The sequence below is a fragment of the Daucus carota genome, chromosome 2 (genome assembly GCF_001625215.2).
Source record: "Daucus carota subsp. sativus chromosome 2, DH1 v3.0, whole genome shotgun sequence".
NCBI classification, from domain to species: domain Eukaryota; kingdom Viridiplantae; phylum Streptophyta; class Magnoliopsida; order Apiales; family Apiaceae; genus Daucus; species Daucus carota.
This window is the reverse complement of record NC_030382.2, coordinates 47,818,751-47,835,733: the sequence shown is the minus strand read 5'-3', so window position 1 is coordinate 47,835,733 and position 16,983 is coordinate 47,818,751. Positions and strand designations below refer to the sequence as shown.

The 16,983-nt window shown below is 35.3% G+C and overlaps 3 protein-coding genes across 4 annotated transcripts; 2 read left to right on the top strand and 1 right to left on the bottom strand.

Annotated features, from left to right (window-relative positions):
- Nucleotides 1-3,152: 3,152 nt before the first annotated feature.
- On the top strand, nucleotides 3,153-8,106 carry LOC108206208 (phosphate transporter PHO1 homolog 1-like). The gene is made up of 14 exons (XM_017376430.2): nucleotides 3,153-3,716; nucleotides 3,875-4,169; nucleotides 4,262-4,664; nucleotides 4,757-4,805; nucleotides 4,913-4,984; nucleotides 5,278-5,407; nucleotides 5,952-6,072; nucleotides 6,186-6,435; nucleotides 6,528-6,632; nucleotides 6,733-6,777; nucleotides 6,899-7,051; nucleotides 7,147-7,425; nucleotides 7,519-7,655; nucleotides 7,785-8,106. The coding sequence occupies exons 1-14, from the start codon at nucleotides 3,492-3,494 to the stop codon at nucleotides 7,873-7,875; spliced, it is 2,355 nt and encodes a 784-aa protein (XP_017231919.1). The 5' UTR covers nucleotides 3,153-3,491; the 3' UTR covers nucleotides 7,876-8,106.
- A 614-nt stretch (nucleotides 8,107-8,720) lies between these two features.
- LOC108206209 (uncharacterized) lies at nucleotides 8,721-10,960 on the top strand. Of its 2 annotated transcripts, none has more exons than XM_064087883.1 (4): nucleotides 8,721-8,934; nucleotides 9,111-9,243; nucleotides 10,263-10,394; nucleotides 10,646-10,960. In XM_064087883.1, the coding sequence occupies exons 1-4, from the start codon at nucleotides 8,789-8,791 to the stop codon at nucleotides 10,751-10,753; spliced, it is 519 nt and encodes a 172-aa protein (XP_063943953.1). In that variant the 5' UTR covers nucleotides 8,721-8,788; the 3' UTR covers nucleotides 10,754-10,960. The 2 variants fall into 2 exon arrangements, with proteins under 2 accessions (XP_063943953.1, XP_017231921.1); XM_017376432.2 differs by having other exon boundaries at nucleotides 8,722-8,934; nucleotides 10,266-10,394.
- A 631-nt stretch (nucleotides 10,961-11,591) lies between these two features.
- LOC108209829 (proline-rich receptor-like protein kinase PERK9) lies at nucleotides 11,592-16,115 on the bottom strand. The gene is made up of 8 exons (XM_017380964.2): nucleotides 14,844-16,115; nucleotides 14,190-14,600; nucleotides 14,021-14,107; nucleotides 13,297-13,367; nucleotides 13,138-13,214; nucleotides 12,887-13,034; nucleotides 12,024-12,185; nucleotides 11,592-11,936 (listed from the first exon to the last, which is right to left on the bottom strand). The coding sequence occupies exons 1-8, from the start codon at nucleotides 15,973-15,975 to the stop codon at nucleotides 11,748-11,750; spliced, it is 2,277 nt and encodes a 758-aa protein (XP_017236453.1). The 5' UTR covers nucleotides 15,976-16,115; the 3' UTR covers nucleotides 11,592-11,747.
- Between the last annotated feature and the right edge of the window lie 868 nt (nucleotides 16,116-16,983).

Genomic DNA, 16,983 nt, shown 5'->3' with positions numbered 1-16,983 from the left:
CACACGCATATAACTTTTGAGCTTTTCGCTTACCACACGCATATAGCTTTCGAGCCTTCGGCTTGCTTTATTATTTCATTAAAAAAATTATAATGACATTAAAATAAAATTATAAATATATAATTGTGAATATTTTTTTAAACAAGAACCTTCGTATAACTCTTTCGAATTCTAACATGTTCTATATCAATACAAACACAAATAATTACATAATTTTTCTAACTCTAATATGGCACACGACAAATATCTTTTTTTCATACATATGAAGATATACGAAATATGAAAAATATAATTTAAAATTAATTGAATAATAAATCATCCCATATTTATAACAAAAAACTATTTTTAAATAAATAATAAATTGTAAAAACTAAATTTCTGTGAGAAAAATGTAATTCGCTGGTTAATATAATTTAATTAAAGTTCAATTCATTAATATTAAAGTACTAATAAAATGATGTTAAAATTTAAATTATAAAAAATAAATTACAAATTTTATAACCGCTCGTTAAAGACTAGTATGTATAAAAAGTCAGAGGGGATGTTAATATGTTGAAGAGAAGAAAAACAATAACTTAAACGCCTTTATGAAAAAGAGGCAAATGGATTAATGTTAACCATTTATTGTTTCATTCAGAAGGAAATCTATTTCTGGATTAAAGGCAGGTGGAAGAATAAATTAATGGCAAGATGAACACGACAGCGGACACCTAAACTCAGGTGCTAATTATTTGTTCCATTTGTTTCCTTTTGTGAACTATGAAACAATACCGTCATGTGATGCAGTTGAACAAAATCGGAACATCACAAACACGTCGCATGCATGCATTAGTGTGAAATATTAGACATAAGACATGACATGTCGCCAATACAAGTTGAACACAACTGAATGTCCCGAGTTTCATGATCGTTTCAGACTCGGTTTGATCAAGTAAAGTGCCGCGAAAACTACAAAGATCTCCAGTAATCTCTTATCTCTTTCTTTTCGACCAACAAGGACAACAATTACACACGACTATTAGGCGAACATGCGCTACGGCCTATGTATGTGTATGGCCTGAAGTTCAAGCACGCGATAAAGAGTATTTCACTCGTAATATTTCAGTAATGGTTTCCAAGTCAGACCATAATGGATCGCATCATTTCAAGTCTTCTCGATCATTGGTTCCGTATGCAAGATTTCAGTTTGTAACAAACCAAAAAATCTTTGTAGATAACGATTCTAGGGACTAAGAGGGGGACGCAGCAGTAGTAGCATCTCCTGATCCAAAGAAAATAAAATTTTAGTAGTAAAATTAAAATAAAATTATATAAGCACCTTTTTAAATTTTATGAAGTAGTATTGAGTAAGATTTGAATATTTGATATGAGATTTATAAACATTTGATTTTTTATAAAACAGTAATTAAAGCCCCCGCTTATTAAATTCTGGATCCGCCTTGGTGTATACATACAAGTCCCGTACAAAGGTGTGAGAACAGGGATTGACACACTACCGATCGAGACAATAGATTGTGACCATAGAATATAAAGTTCAGTGTGTTCCATGTAATCTTTGCTTTCTCTGAGTGCCCTATCTGAGCCCTTGCTGTTCGCTGTTTACGAGATTTTATATGCGGGGCTGATTGCAGACTTGAAGTGATTAACAAACGATTATTCATTGGCTGAATGTTAATCTCATTATTTTTATCACGTGAAAAGAAAGATATTGATTGCAATATTTATGCTTTAGGCCATAAATGTTTAGCACCCATGAATTATGATTAAGAAAATACGCCACGTCTTTTGTATTTGTTTTTCTTCTATGAAAAGTTGCAGTGATCCATCATTTCATGGAACTCAATTTCATCCGTGTTCCTCGTATCAATTTCACATTTGCACGGATTGTTTAAGAAATCGACAAATGAAAATAGTTGACATCGTTTATAACTGGATTTGAAACGCACCAGTGCCTAATTTGTTCTATGTGAAGAATGACGCAGTACTTCATATTCTAATCTATTCCTCCAATATTTTGGTTTTTCTTCATCTTGTTCAGTACTGCCTCCGTCCGACCAGAATCTTTACGCTATTATTTGGCACGCATTTTGATACTCTTATAAAGTATAACAAAAAAAAGGCTACCGTAAGTGACTGAAATCCTTTCTTTTTTTTTTCCTATGGTCTCTAGCAGGAAGATAATGTGATGAGATTACATTTAGAACTCTTGACGCTATAATTTTTAGCGCCAAATCCTTCTGTCACATATCAATTTAAAAGTTTATAGCAATTCATAATTTCTACATATGATACCAGCTTGCTGATTTCCCATTCAGATAAATAGCTCCCAAAATTAATAGATGGTAGTTGGCTCTGGAGTCTGGACAGAGGAGGGCAATATCAGTTTTCAAGTGTTTCTGTCATTGATTGATGCTGTTGCTATCCTTGTCATTTGTCAAACGTTTCGGTCTGAGTTTAAAAGAGTAAAGATCCAGAAACGATATAGACTTGGTAATTGATATGGAAACTCAACAAGAATTTACAGATGTGCCGTGGAGGGCAACAATTTAGGAGAATCAAAGAAGTAGGTAGCTAGTTGTTATGGGAGAGCAGAGCTGCAGAGGACTTATAGTATACGAACCATTATAGGCATACATACTGATTCAGGAGATGTGGGAATATTATTCGGAATTTGGAAATATAGAACATTCTTCTCTATAATTTGCTACTAGCTATTCTAGGCTACTCCCATAATACATGCAAATTCCTATTGTATGTTGTTTAAAACTCTTTTATAGTGACCGCGATCAGATAGCTCAAGTGGCTTGGAGTTGTCGCTCTTTCTCATCCCGGGGATTATTATTGGAATAAATACTAATTTGTAAGTTGATTAGTTTTTAACACAGTCCTTTGTGTAAAATAAGCTTTTGTTTACTATAAAGCGGGACAAATCTTCTTTTTTATATTGGTGAAAGAGTACCAGAATTATTGTAAACTTTCTGGGATCCTCAATTTAGTGGAGATCAGTCTGGTTCAATTAGAGCCAAGATATGTGTTTTTGCACATTACTTTGCCATTAACCACATCCAGTCTGATAACAAAAATAAACAAAATTTTAAAAAATCTCCGATATATAAAATTTAAATACTCACGCCCAGCACAGTTTAGTCTACATAGTCTATATTTGTGGCCCGCCCTCTATTACTTTAAATACATGGACTTCCATAGTTCTGGTGAGGGCATTTTGCATAGCTAGAAGTTATCACATCTGGTGGTATTCTTCCCATTTCCCGGAGAATCAAAATACTATGCATGAGCCTCCTAGTGGAAACAATTGTTAGAGGATATATTGGAATGTGCTTTGATTCAAATTCCTTTTCCTGTTCATAAATAAGGTGTTGCTAACCTACTATCAAAACACTCTCAAGTCACTTGTCTCAAGCACCATCTTATTCTTCAGCTCTCTCTGTCTCTCTGAGAAATCAAGTAGAAAACATAAAGTTTTCATCGAGATGGTAAAGTTTTCCAAGCAGTTTCAGGGTCAGCTTGTTCCCGAATGGAAAGATGCCTTTGTTGATTATGGGCGACTGAAGAAAGATCTTAAGAAAATCCATCTCTTGAACGTCGAAAATGCACCCTCCAACCACCATGAGAGCTCTATAAGAAAAACCATCTTCTCCTCGATAAGAAAAATCTCATCATTTGGCAACAAACGTCGAGACCATGGGATAATTCATGTACTTCATTTACCTCTACCTGAAACTTTATACACCTTCCTCATATATGCCAATAAAATACAAAATTCTTTACATGAGTTGTACCCTTTACCACAATATTACATATTTAGTATGCTAAACTAATGAGGCTAATATTGTGGTGTTGTTTTAATAATCAGGTTCACAAGAAACTTGAATCATCAGAAAGCAAAGGAGACATGTACGAGACTGAACTGCTGGAGCAGTTTGCTGATGATAGTGAAGCAGCTCTAGAATTTTTTTCATGTTTGGACCTCCAACTTAATAAAGTGAATCAATTTTTCAGAAATAAAGAGAAAGAGTTCTTGGAGAGGGGGGAATCTTTGAAGAAACAAATGGAGATCCTACTTGACCTTAAGATTGCAATAAAATCACAACGTGCAAATGAAGATGATCTAAAAGAAGATGACTCCATTTCGGGCACCATTTCATGTGGTAAATAGAGCATGACACTCTGACAATGCAGCAGTATATTAAGTTTATAACAATATAAATATTCTAATAAAATTTTGTTTTTTACATGACAGATGAAGAGTCCCCTCGGTGCATAACAGAGCAAGAACGTGAGCAGGGTAACGAAAAGGATGATCAGTTTGATCAGAATGATATCGACTTCTCTGGTTCTTCAAAATTTGATGAGGCTATGAAATCAATAAAAATGAAAAGGGTGGACTCAAATTCAAGAACTCCCTCAGGCCGATTTTTCAGTTCTCAAGGGAAAAATCTAAAAATACATATTCCTCTCACCAATCCAACCCGTGCATTTTCATATCTACTGTGGGATGATTTAATCAAGCAGTCGTCTAGAAAAGGTGCCATGAATGGAAAGAATGTGCACATCAACAAAACAAAAATAAATCATGCCGGAAAAATGATTAAAGGAGCATTCATCGAGCTCTATAAAGGTCTAGGCCATCTCAAAACTTACAGGTACCCCAGTGATGAAATGCCTCTTTAAATTCATATCTGTGCTTAATGTTTAATTGAATGTGACATTATCTAAGTATAACCATGACATTCAGGAATTTGAACATGCTAGCTTTTGCCAAGATTTTGAAGAAATTTGACAAAGTAAGTAGTATGTGTAGTTTTTTGTTGCTGCCAGCTATCCTAATATCACCCTTTCTTTTCCCTTTCAGTAAATCATCTTTTTAAATTTTTAATTGCTTTTTCTACAGGTAACTAACAAACAAGTTCTTCCCATCTATTTAAAAGTAGTTGAAAGCTCATACTTCAACAGTTCAGACAAGGTAAATCATTAGTCAAATGCAGTCTAAGAATAAGTGAAAAAAGTTCATGGTGCACAATGAACCAGTGTCATGTAGTGGGGGAAATAATACTGCACCATGTTTTGTTTGATAGATGATTGGATGTGTGTATGTCATCGTATGGCATTATCGATTGTTCGTGGACAACTTGAATTACTGCTTTAAATAAGAAATGGGCTTTAAAATATATATGGCTAATACTAAAATTTGCCTGTCAGAGATTGTATTAGAAATTTAAAAGTTGGATTAAACTTATGAGTTAATTTATATGACAGGTTATGAAATTAGCAGATGAAGTTGAGGAAATTTTTATCAAACACTTTGCTGAAGATGATAAAAGGAAGGCCATGAAATACCTTAAACCAACTCAAAGAAAGGAATCTCATGCTGTCACCTTTTTCATTGGTAACTTAATTTCTTCTGATCAGTACCTAAAGCTGCTTAAGTGAATGTATCTGATTTCCAATTTTTTATCAGATATGTTATGACATACATAATCATGTTTAGAAAGTGGCTACTGGACAATAATTCAAGTCTAACTACTACTGTCTACTTTAAATAACAGATAACATAAAGAATGGTTTTTTTCCTTCTAACACCACTAGCTTTATGTGGAGATTACTGAGCTTTTGTGTGCTCTATAATCTTATGGAAAGAAATTCAGAGAAATATGATTGGACATAGTTATAGCATCCATTCAACTAGCACTCTATATGATGCATCACAGGGTCAAGAAGGTCCACAACTTATGAGTGGAACCATCACACGTTATTAATTTCATAAATTTAATCAAAGATGAATCATTAATAAAGCTGTAGAAAGACAAGTTATTCAGAAACCCACAAAAAGTTCTGATAATCTTCGTAAATAAATCATTGTTAAAAAAAATAATAATGTTTTGGTGTGATCAACATAAAGTATTCATAATCAGTTTATCATTTTTCAACAGGGTTATTCACAGGTTGCTTCATTGTGTTCTTTGTTGGCTATGGCATTATGGCTCATATAGCAGGAATGTATAGACCTCAGTCTGATACAGTGTACATGGAAACTGTTTATCCAGTTCTTAGGCAAGCAACCTAATCCATAATTACAAATGCCGCCTTCATAATATAAATCATAAATTTTGGAATGTCATCCATAAGTAGCCAATTATATAACATAATGTTTTTATATATTTCAGCATGTTCAGCCTGCTGTTTTTACATTTCTTTCTATACGGATGCAACATTTTCGCATGGAAGAAGACTCGTATAAATTATAGTTTCATCTTCGAACTCTCCCCAACAAAAGACCTTAAATACAGGGATGTGTTCTTGATCTGTACTATGGCAATGACGGCTGTGGTTGGCGTCTTGTTTATTCATATATCTCTCATAGCGAAGGGATATTCTTATTCTCAAGTTCAAGTTATACCTGGCCTACTACTATTGGTAATTTGTTGCTTACCAATTTACTCAAAAATCATTTTATAAACTAGGAAGGAAAGAAATTTACATGATCTTGCCTCTTTCAATGTATACAGATTTCTTTTCTACTACTGGTCTGCCCTGTCAACGTAGTCTACAAATCAACCCGCTATCGCTTACTTCGTGTAATAAGAAATATTGTTCTATCCCCTCTATACAAGGTAACCTTGATTTCACCATGTACATCTAAATTTCAAATATTATATTAATAACCATCAACCAGATTAATAATTATTTTGTTTTGTTAACTCCAAATTTCAGGTTGCTATGCTGGACTTTTTCATGGCTGATCAACTTTGTAGCCAGGTAAATTCAGTTATGCAGAAGTCGAATTTGTAGACCTCTGATATAAAAATGCAAGTTTGGTGTAGCTTTCTGAAGAGCTGAAAGACTAATTGTGTTTACTCTTAATGTGAATTTCAATCAGGTACCAATGCTTAGAAACCTCGAGTATGTCACTTGCTACTATATTACAGCAAGCTACAAAACTCAGGATTATGGATACTGCCTGAGAACCAAAAATTACAGAGATCTTTCTTATGCCATATCATTCCTTCCATATTACTTGCGAGCTATGCAGGTTAAGCTTGTTATATTAGTTCAAATGAGTATACCTAGGCCATCAATCAAGATCATGGTTTTTATCCTTAATTACTCTTTTTTGGGTGCTTTCAGTGCGCTAGGAGGTGGTTTGATGAAGGGGAAACCAGCCACCTAGTAAATCTTGGCAAATATGTATCTGCAATGTTAGCAGCAGGAGCAAAAGTGACCTATGAGAAAGAAAGAACTACTGGATGGCTTTTTGTAGTTGTGATCATGTCCAGTGTTGCAACTGTTTACCAGTTATACTGGGATTTTGTAAGGGATTGGGGTTTACTGCAGAAGGGCTCTAAGAATCCCTGGTTAAGAAATGATTTGATACTTCGTCAAAGATTCATTTACTTCCTCTCCATGGTATATAAGCTTTGTGCAATTAGTTCTTGATGCATAATTAATTCAAATTGTTAAATTAACTTTAACAAGAAATATGGCGCATGTATCTTTCAGGGATTAAACTTTGTCCTTAGGCTAGCTTGGTTACAATCAGTGCTCCACTACAATATTGGCAGTATTGACTACAGAATCACAGGGCTGATTTTAGCAGCCCTTGAAATCATTAGAAGAGGACAGTGGAATTTTTACAGGTATATTAGGCATATTCGAACTCAATCAACATTCTTCATTATGGATATGTTCTTGCAGCATCATTAAGGCATTATTTATCCGATCAGAATTTAGTCATTATGAACTAATTGTTTGGAATGGTCCTGCAGATTGGAGAATGAGCATCTAAATAATGCTGGCAAGTTTAGGGCAGTTAAGATAGTGCCACTTCCTTTTCATGAAGTTGATGAAGAAGACTGATTATAATGGCAACACTTGGTTAGAGAATAGGAATTGTTGCTTATATGTTGCAAAAAATCTCTTGATCACTAATCAAGTTGATGGAACAGGATTCAAAAGCACATCAACTTTTTTATCATCACTTGATCCACTGATTAATCAATCCATACCTGTACACACAACTTTTTGCAACATCTTTGCAAACATAAATTAATTGTGGATTTAGAATACTCAAGTATTAGCCCTTTTGCATATCTTCTTTGTAATTAGTGATTAGTGAAAATAGTATGCAGTTGGACATTTCTTTATACAGAGTTTTTAGTGTGTGCTCGCGGTACGCTAACAATCACTTTTTTGTTAGGTGGATCGGCTCAAATCCTATTAATAATGATGACTCCTGTATGCATAAAAATCTCCATCAATTAAAATCTTTCTAAGTAAAAAGTAGTAGGCAGGAAGACCATCCTTTATAAGACCATTCTTTATAAGCTTTATTGTAGTAATCGGTAGTGTTTACAACTGTCTCCTTATATTATTATTATTATTATAGTATAATAAGTGTAGATTTCTAGTTAAATTATTAAATAAACACATAAACTACAAAATGAATACCTATATTTAGAAGTCATAATATAGTATCTCGCAAAAAATCAAATTTCTTAAATTACTGCATAATAATTACTTCATCTTTCCACCATTCCTCAATTTTTTTTCAGTTTAATTGGTACAAAAAAAATTGATTTTTTATATTAAAATTCAGTTAAGATGATACTCTAATATATACAGTATCTTTCTTTTACTATTTTGCTAAAAGAAAAGGAGTCAGGAAAATAAGGAGGGCAATTTCGGAAACTAAATTAATAATCTGAAAATGGATTGCTGTTTATGAAGGGCATGACCCGGCCCGACAAGTATTCACAAAACTCTGTCATCAATGGCTACTAGCACTAATTTGCTCTACAATTTTCCCGCCTTTTCTTCATTTTCCCCCATTTCTCGTCAACCCATTTCCTCAATTTCATGCCCTAACTCCTTTAGGCCTGATTTGTGTAATCCTAATAAAACCCCTAAATCTTGCAGGTATCTATTTTCTTTAATTTTAATTGATTCTAGGGTTTATGATATTTGCTTTAGTTTTTTGATTAACTCTGTTGAACTATATATGTATGTATGTATATATGTTTTTTGTAGCTAATATGTATGTAGATATGTTATGTATGTGTATATGTGTATATGTCCCTGATTGTGGTTTACAGGCTGAAAATTTCACAGAAGCAGTCATGGGCACTAAGATGTGTAATGTCAGCTTCCGTTGTTTCGTGTTTTGATGATAATGCTGAAGCGGTTCCTGGGTCAGTGAACTCGGTTGATTCGAATGAATCTGCACAGGTACAATTTTGTTGTGATTAAGTTGGAACTTTTGTTGTTAATGACTTGAAGCTGCAATCTTTGTGCTAATGATGTTGTGAATTGATAAATTATTAATCTTCATTATTAGTATGCAAATGTGTAGTTAAGTTTTATGAAAATACTTATGCTTAAAAGTTAGTTTTAAATCCTGTCAAAAAGAAGAAGAATTTAGTCTTTGAGGTTTTTCTATGGTTAGACGATAGCATCAATTAACATCTATTTTAATATCATATTTGTCATGAAATGATAGCAAACACCTGCATGAATTGTTTGATAAGTAGAAGACGTCTGATTTATATTTTAGAAATATCCGATAGGGTTGGCTATAATGGTTGGCCAAATTGGACATGCAAGACATAATGTAATATATGTTGAACCTGTAACACATTTTGTTTTGATGGTACCGGCTATATTGATTGGCTATATTTTAAATATAGCATGTTATTATTTTAAGTTGTTATAAATAGAATGTATTGTTTTAATATAGTGATTGTTGATGTGGTCTGTAGTGGTTCAACAAATATAGTCATCCATAGGCGCTTAGCTAGAATCAAGGGGAGAGTATGGTTGAAGTGTGATATTTTCATGAGATTATTTATATTTTTTATTTTTGGTATGCCAACTCATTTTTTAGTTAAGAGTTTTTCATCGTTGGAGTTGCTCCTAGGAGGCAAATCTGCAATTGTGGTTGTTGCATTATTTGAAGTGATATATGCTCATCCGAGGAAATTTATATCTATTTGAATGTCAGTGTTACTCAGTAAGCCTTTTTAGTATTAAGCATATTGGAGAATTAAAAATCATCCAAATCTTTAAACCACTAGCAAGGATGTGAGGCAAAGAATAGATAATTTTTCAAGATGCTTTATGTTTTTCTTTTGTGAAATAGACCAATATGGTTCATTGGTTTCTGTGTTCATGGTATCTGAATAGTTGACGTAATATGTTCTCTGTATTGTTTTTTGCATTAGTGACACTTGCCTCGGTACCTTGTGTTGCAGGAAGTTAGTATCGACTTAAAACTCCCAAGAAGAAGTTTGTTAGTCCAGTTTACTTGTAATATATGTGGCGAGAGATCGCAAAGGCTCATAAACAAACTGGCATATGAAAAAGGAACAGTTTATATTCAGGTATATTTTCTTTTACTTCAGCTCGGTTGCTAGAGTAAAGACGACCTTCTTTTACCAGTTTAGAAGCTCTAATTCTAAACTATCAAAAGAAAATTATTAGTTCTAGTGTTAACGGTAGATATTGCCAAGGTCATATATGTTGCTTTAAGTCAGACTTTGAAGCATAAGATACATTTAGGGTGTCACTTTCAAATTTTAAATGTGTTGAATCTCTGTAACTATCCGTACTAGCTTCTGACATTTCTTTGCAGTGTGCAGGATGCTCACAATATCACAGATTGGTAGACAATCTTAATCTTGTGGTTGAGTATGATTTTCGAGAGGACGGAAATGGGGGCCCTGATGCTGACCAAGTTTGAGAAAGTTCATTATGTTTTGGTGTATAATATTGTTAGACATTGGCACCATTGTAATTCATTACTATATAATTACAAAGCTTATTGCGAAGGAGAATTTACGTAAGAACAGGTTAATATCATCTTTATCTATCAACTTTCTCTCAGAACTTCCATTGTGGATTGTTTCTGTTTAAAGAAAGAAGAGTAAATATTTGTTGCTGCATAAAATTTCAATAGTAGTTACAAAGTGCAAGTCTGCAGTTTGATGAATAAGCTGGTGCACTCGTTTCTTCTGTATTTCAAACCCAGGAAAAAAGAAAAGGGGGAAAGTATTACACTTTCTAAGCAATCTTATACAAAGTACCCCAATTCTCAGTCAGTTATGTGCAATACACACATAAAACTACAATCCAAAATTATGTTTCAGAGGTTGAAGCAGTTGTATGATCAAACTATCATTCATAACCAATGAGATTATAACAGAATGTTAACTTGATATGAACATTCACCACAATGATTGAAATAAAGATGAAGAATGCCACCTCTGGCTGGCTAAGGCACAGGAATCCCTGAGAAGTTAAACTCAGGTTGATTGATACACATGTATAGATGCGGAAAGTGGAAACTTAATCAACAGAAGGATAGAGATTGCTTGCTCAGAATATTAGCTACGGGAATTTATAATGAAATCTTGTGACAAGTCTTGCTCTTCTCCACACCAAGCCATAGTGTTTCCCACACTTGGCCTACTAATCAAGGGAAATTATACTCGTTTGAGTAAGTACATGATATTTTTATGTGAATTTCTTTCTTCACAAAGCATTAAATCAAATTATAGATATAAAAGACGCTATGGAACTTACTTGCAAAATTAAATTCCGAGCTTCTCTTCTTTTCTATCTATTGGAGTTCAAAACTGAGGTAACTCGTACCTCTCTCAGCTGAGCAGCAAATCTGCTTTATTTTGACACTTTCTAGATATATCTAAATAATTGAGCTATACAAGAAATGTACATCAGGGCAAATGACTATTTTTACTACCTTGACTAAAGTAATCTGTACTGTAATTTTGACTACCAAATGCCATCCTCCTAAACAATCTGATTTCTGCAGATTGTTCTGCAGAGTTGAATACCTCACTTTCACCGACTCTCATACCGTTGGTTAAGTCTGCAGTGACCATGCTATCAAATGCTCTCACAACCTGATAATTACAAACTTATGAAGATAAGACATCCGGTAAATTTTAAGACGTATACTAAAAAATGAAGACGAGTCAGGAAAACAATACCTGCCCCATTTGTGGTCTCTTCACAGCTGAATGTCGCACGCAAGCTGCAGCAGCCTCAATCAGTCTAAACATCTCAATGTCGACATAGTTATTTTCAAGCCCTGGATCTGCCAATGCTGTAAAATCCTCTGTCTCAAGTGCATGACCAAGCAAGGGTCGAGCCTAAATGAAAATATTAAAAGTTCTTGGTAAAGGGGTAGAGTGATAGGAGGATATCATTCAGATAGCAAGTAGAATTTTCTAGTGTATAACTTGATCATTTATGGATGAGTACCAGACCTTCAACGGATCTTAACAATATCCAATTAACATATTAGTCACATTATAAAAGCTATATACTTTTTACAAGAAAATTGAAAGAAAAAAACATAAGACTGCCAATGCCTGTAATCTCTCAGAGTTTTGAACTTCTCTACATATTATTGACACAGAGCGAAGTTTTATCCATGCTGTAGCCTAAAAGTTTAAATTTAATTGGTGACTAAAGCAACAAGGCTATATTAAAAATGTTCAACAATTATATATATGACCTCCATAACTTTTTATTAATTATTATGCACGTAAAAACAGGCGTAAGCAAAAAAACTTTCCCCACTAAAAGTGTGAAAGCTCAAGAAGCACAACAACTACATATCTAATTTTTTTTCTTTAAAAAGAAGCAACACAGATTATTATTTGAGCAACTTGTACTAATAGTGGACTCCTATGAAAAAACAAAGACATTAAACAAGGATAAAGACGGTATTTAATACAGTACAGAGATAATGCATAAGATTTAACAGCACTGAAATAGGCCAGCATATGCAAGAAGAACAATGAAGAAAAATACTAAAGATGAATAAATTCCGCAAGCAATAACTAACCCATTCAACTAAACTTTCATCTCCCAAGGGTTGAGAAGAATCCACAGGCTTGCGTCCAGTAATTAGTTCCAGAAGCACAACGCCATAAGAATAAACATCAGATTTTTCAGTCAATTTACCACTAGCTGCATATTCAGGAGCCATGTATCTGAAAATGAAATTAATCTTAAGCCTCTTTAACCATCAAAAATTTTATGCATTGATATAATATTTACTGACTGTTTTTTTATCTTAATAATTGTAGTACTAACCCGAAGGTTCCCATAACACGTGTTGTTATATGTGAATTTGCATCCAAAGCAAGTTTTGCAAGCCCAAAATCAGAAACCTGTAAAAGGGAAAAGAATATTAGAAAACAATCAAGCATATACAAAGATTAGCCAAAGAAAATCAATGAAGATTTAGCATACCCGTGATTCAAAGTTGTTATCTAAAAGAATATTTGATGACTTGATATCTCGATGAATTATGCGAGGATTACCTGTAAAATTGAACAAAATAATGGCTTATCAAACAATGAAATAATATATGTGTCATACAACTGAGCAAGGCTGCAAGCTGAAGCAGGTTAGCTGCTGATCAGTTTAATATGTTTAGGCAACTCTGGTTCTTTTGACTGTCGGTATGGTGATTCAAGATTTCACGTACATAATTTGTGACTCCTATCAAGACAATAGCATGACTACCATAAGCTTTAATAAGAAATATTTTCATAAAGTGAGCAGCTCTCGGTATATTGAAGTCCTAGACCAGGTCATGTCATGACACGATACCAGAAATTTAGAATCCTTTTGCCGTCTCAAATAGTGTTCACTGTAGTCACTAGTCAGCATAATGGGCACCCCTACATGATTGTTATGCCATTATACTAGTATATTATTTGCAAGTTTTGGCACAAGATTAATGACAGTGTTTCTAGTCAATGCAACAGTGTGACTGTTCGATACTGATAACTTATCACTGCTAACACTAATCAAAGGAAAGGAAAGTGCATCAAAAAGACCGGAAGTTGACATGCTACTGAGTATGCAGCAAGTATATAGTGCTTATGATCACTTTCCAAGAGCTGTTAACATGTGAAGTCGATTGATAAACTCTTCAAAATGCTTAAACAGAAAAGGAGTAGAATATTACAATCTTCATGGAGATAAGCAATTCCACGAGCTGCACCAATGGCAACCTTTACGCGTGTTTCCCACTTCATTACTGGCATGCCTTCCCCTATGAAAGACGAGTATAACCATGTTAGACTAAGTAGCCAATAAAATTATCTCAGCGCATTTACTTAACCACTAAAATTTACCATGAAGATGGAAGTACAAGTTGTTGTTGGGGACATAGTCATACACAAGCATCCTTTGATTTTCAAAAATGCAGTAACCGACTAAGGAAACCAAATGCCGGTGGTGTACACGGCTAATTATCTCAACTTCTGCTTTAAATTCTCGTTCTCCCTGTCCACCTCCAATCTTCAGTTGCTTTACTGCTATCTCTCTTCCATCTGGTAGGTAGCCTTTGTACACAGAGCCAAATCCACCTTCACCCAGTAGATTCTGCTCCGAAAATCCATTTGTAGCCTCCAAAAGTTCTTCATAAGTAAACCACGATCTCGAATTACCCAATCCACCAGGCTCTGCTGGCGAATATACAAATCCACTGCCACTACCATTCTCACCATGGGCTGCTGATGCCTGTGCTTTTAGTAAGCCTGAATCTGAACATCACAGATTGATCTTACATTTACTTCATAACCTCTAGTATACTAATATAATATCTTAAAATGTCATGAATCATTATCGGGAAGTCATAAATTATCTTATATTTTTATAGTTGCAATGCCATGACAGATCAAGTTCTTCTCTGCAATTAAGCTAAATCAAATCATTTGCTGGAACTGCTCCACTATATACTCTTAGTTTGCAATCTGAATGAAACAAATGATTTTTTAAAGCACTACCTGATTTTGGAGAAGAGCTCCGTGAGGTTGGTAAAACATGACCACCATTAACTGCAGAAGATTTCTTCTTTCGCTTTCTGACACACCAAATAACTGTTCCACATGCACTAAGCAGTATGAGACCTATTATCAAAACAACAGCTACGGTCCCTCCAATACCAATGCCACCATTATCTTCAGAATTCGAGGTCGAGGGCTTATTAGAGTTGTTTGTAGACGGATTACCTGATGGAGGCACTGGTACTTGAGGAGGTGAAGGAGGAGAAGGTATTGATGAAGGTGGAGGGGAGAGTCTTTTTCCTGGGAGTGGTGAAGGCAAATTGGGAGGAGAATTCAATGGAGGAACTGCAGGAATCTTTGGTGGATCAGAGGGTGGTGTAGGTGGAGGACTTGCTGGGGGCTTGGGTGGACTTGCTGGTGGCGTAGGACTTGGCAATGGCTTGGGTGGCGTAGGACTTGGCAATGGCTTAGGTGGACTTGCTGGCGGTGTAGGAGGATTTGTTGGGGGCTTAGGCGGACTTGCTGGTGACGTAGGAGGACTTGAAGATGGTTTAGGAGGACTTGCTGGTGGCGTAGGAGGACTAACTGGTGGGTTTGTTGGGGGTGTAGGAGGACTTGCTGGTGGTGTGGGAGGATTTGATGGTGGTGCAGGTGGAGTTGTTGCGGGTGTAGGTGGAGGTACAGAAGGAGGTGATGGACTTGGTGGAGGAGGAGGACTAGTTTGGGGTATAGGAGGACTTTTTGGGGGTATAGGTGTAGGGGGACTTGACGGTGGCGTTGTATTAGGAGGACCTGCCGGTGGTGCAGGTGGAGGAGTACTTGTCGGTGGTGTTAGTGTAGGTGGACTTAATGGAATCGGTGTCGATGGAGGAGGACTAGAGGAAGGGGGTGGCGAATTAGCAGGAGGAGGAGGCGATGATGTTGAATTGGTAGAACTAGTGGGAGCTTCAGAAGGAGGTTTAGCAGTAATAGCAGAAGGGGTAGCAGGAGCTGCATTAGGCTGAGCAGCAGAATTAGAATCTGGAGGAGGTGGAAATGGCTGAGGCTGGGGAGCAGCAGTGGTGGCCACAGGTGGGTCAGCAGCAGCAGAAGAAGAAGGTGATGATGAGTTTGGAGATGGTGATGTTGCCATCAAAATCAGTAGTACTGTTATGTTTTACAGAAATCACACAAAAGTCCCCTGTAGTAACATTGCCAGAAATTCACAAACTTCCACTACAACTATCATGACCATTATCAAGATTCATCAACAACAAAACTCCTAACAATAAGTACAGTAATTTCAAAGATAGCTCTAATCAAAACTCAGAAATCTATCACCTAATGATCTAAAATCACTTCAACCCATTATCCAGTTTTGGTCTATAAGCCCAGATCATCAATCAAGATTAAATCTTTACAACTAATCAAGTATATAATTAAGTTCCCAAGTCCCAGAGGCCTGAGTTCACACTTAAACCCATAAAAGAAATCAAGATACAAACTTTAATAGATAAACCCAAATAAAAATAGAAAAAGCCCTGGTTCAGTCCAGCTAAAGAAGTCATATAAATCCAAAACAAATGAACATCAAATGCAAAATGTCAGAAAAGAACACATCACCAAAATAGACCCCTGAAATAATATTTAAAGAAAAAAGATAAAAGTCCAAGAAATGTGTTACCTTAACATATATTCCTTCAATATAAAGAGGCCAAACTAATAGTTTAACTACTTGTAAGTGTTAAAAATATTCTCAAAGACAAAGGGTGTTTGGTTTGGTCAGCCTGGGAAGCTCAGTCTCACAACACGTTTACTCGGGGTCTGAAATCCAACCTCACAGCAACCTGGTCGAATGTGTGTGTGTCTGAAAGATGAAATAAATAAAATAGATTTTGGTAAAATAATATTTATACTAGCGGTTGAATATGTTCTGTGAAAAAAAAAAGTGGCACAGTAGAGTAAAGGAGGATCAAGATTTTGCTTAAAAATAACGTGAAGATGAGAGACAAGTTGGCTGGGCGTGTTAAAAAACGAGTTGACTCGGGCAAAGTACGTAACGTAACACCTATGCTGCAGCTGCGCTCATCTCATCATTGTCAGCGCTTTTGTTTTGTTGATTCATAGTTCCACTTTTCCGCACTCTTTCTGTTGTTTTCTA

Bases quoted from the DNA above. Each gene is read 5' to 3' on its own strand.
- LOC108206209 (XM_064087883.1), top strand. From the start codon at position 8,789: ATGGCTACTAGCACTAATTTGCTCTACAATTTTCCCGCCTTTTCTTCA. The intron at 8,935-9,110 runs GTATCTATTTTC...TGTGGTTTACAG, and splicing joins AAAACCCCTAAATCTTGCAG to GCTGAAAATTTCACAGAAGC. The intron at 10,395-10,645 runs GTATATTTTCTT...ATTTCTTTGCAG, and splicing joins AAGGAACAGTTTATATTCAG to TGTGCAGGATGCTCACAATA.
- LOC108206208 (XM_017376430.2), top strand. From the start codon at position 3,492: ATGGTAAAGTTTTCCAAGCAGTTTCAGGGTCAGCTTGTTCCCGAATGG. The intron at 6,436-6,527 runs GTAATTTGTTGC...CAATGTATACAG, and splicing joins TACCTGGCCTACTACTATTG to ATTTCTTTTCTACTACTGGT. The intron at 6,778-6,898 runs GTAAATTCAGTT...AATTTCAATCAG, and splicing joins CTGATCAACTTTGTAGCCAG to GTACCAATGCTTAGAAACCT.
- LOC108209829 (XM_017380964.2), bottom strand. From the start codon at position 15,975: ATGGCAACATCACCATCTCCAAACTCATCATCACCTTCTTCTTCTGCT. The intron at 14,601-14,843 runs GTAGTGCTTTAA...TGTGATGTTCAG, and splicing joins GAGCTCTTCTCCAAAATCAG to ATTCAGGCTTACTAAAAGCA. The intron at 14,108-14,189 runs GTAAATTTTAGT...CGTCTTTCATAG, and splicing joins CTTGTACTTCCATCTTCATG to GGGAAGGCATGCCAGTAATG.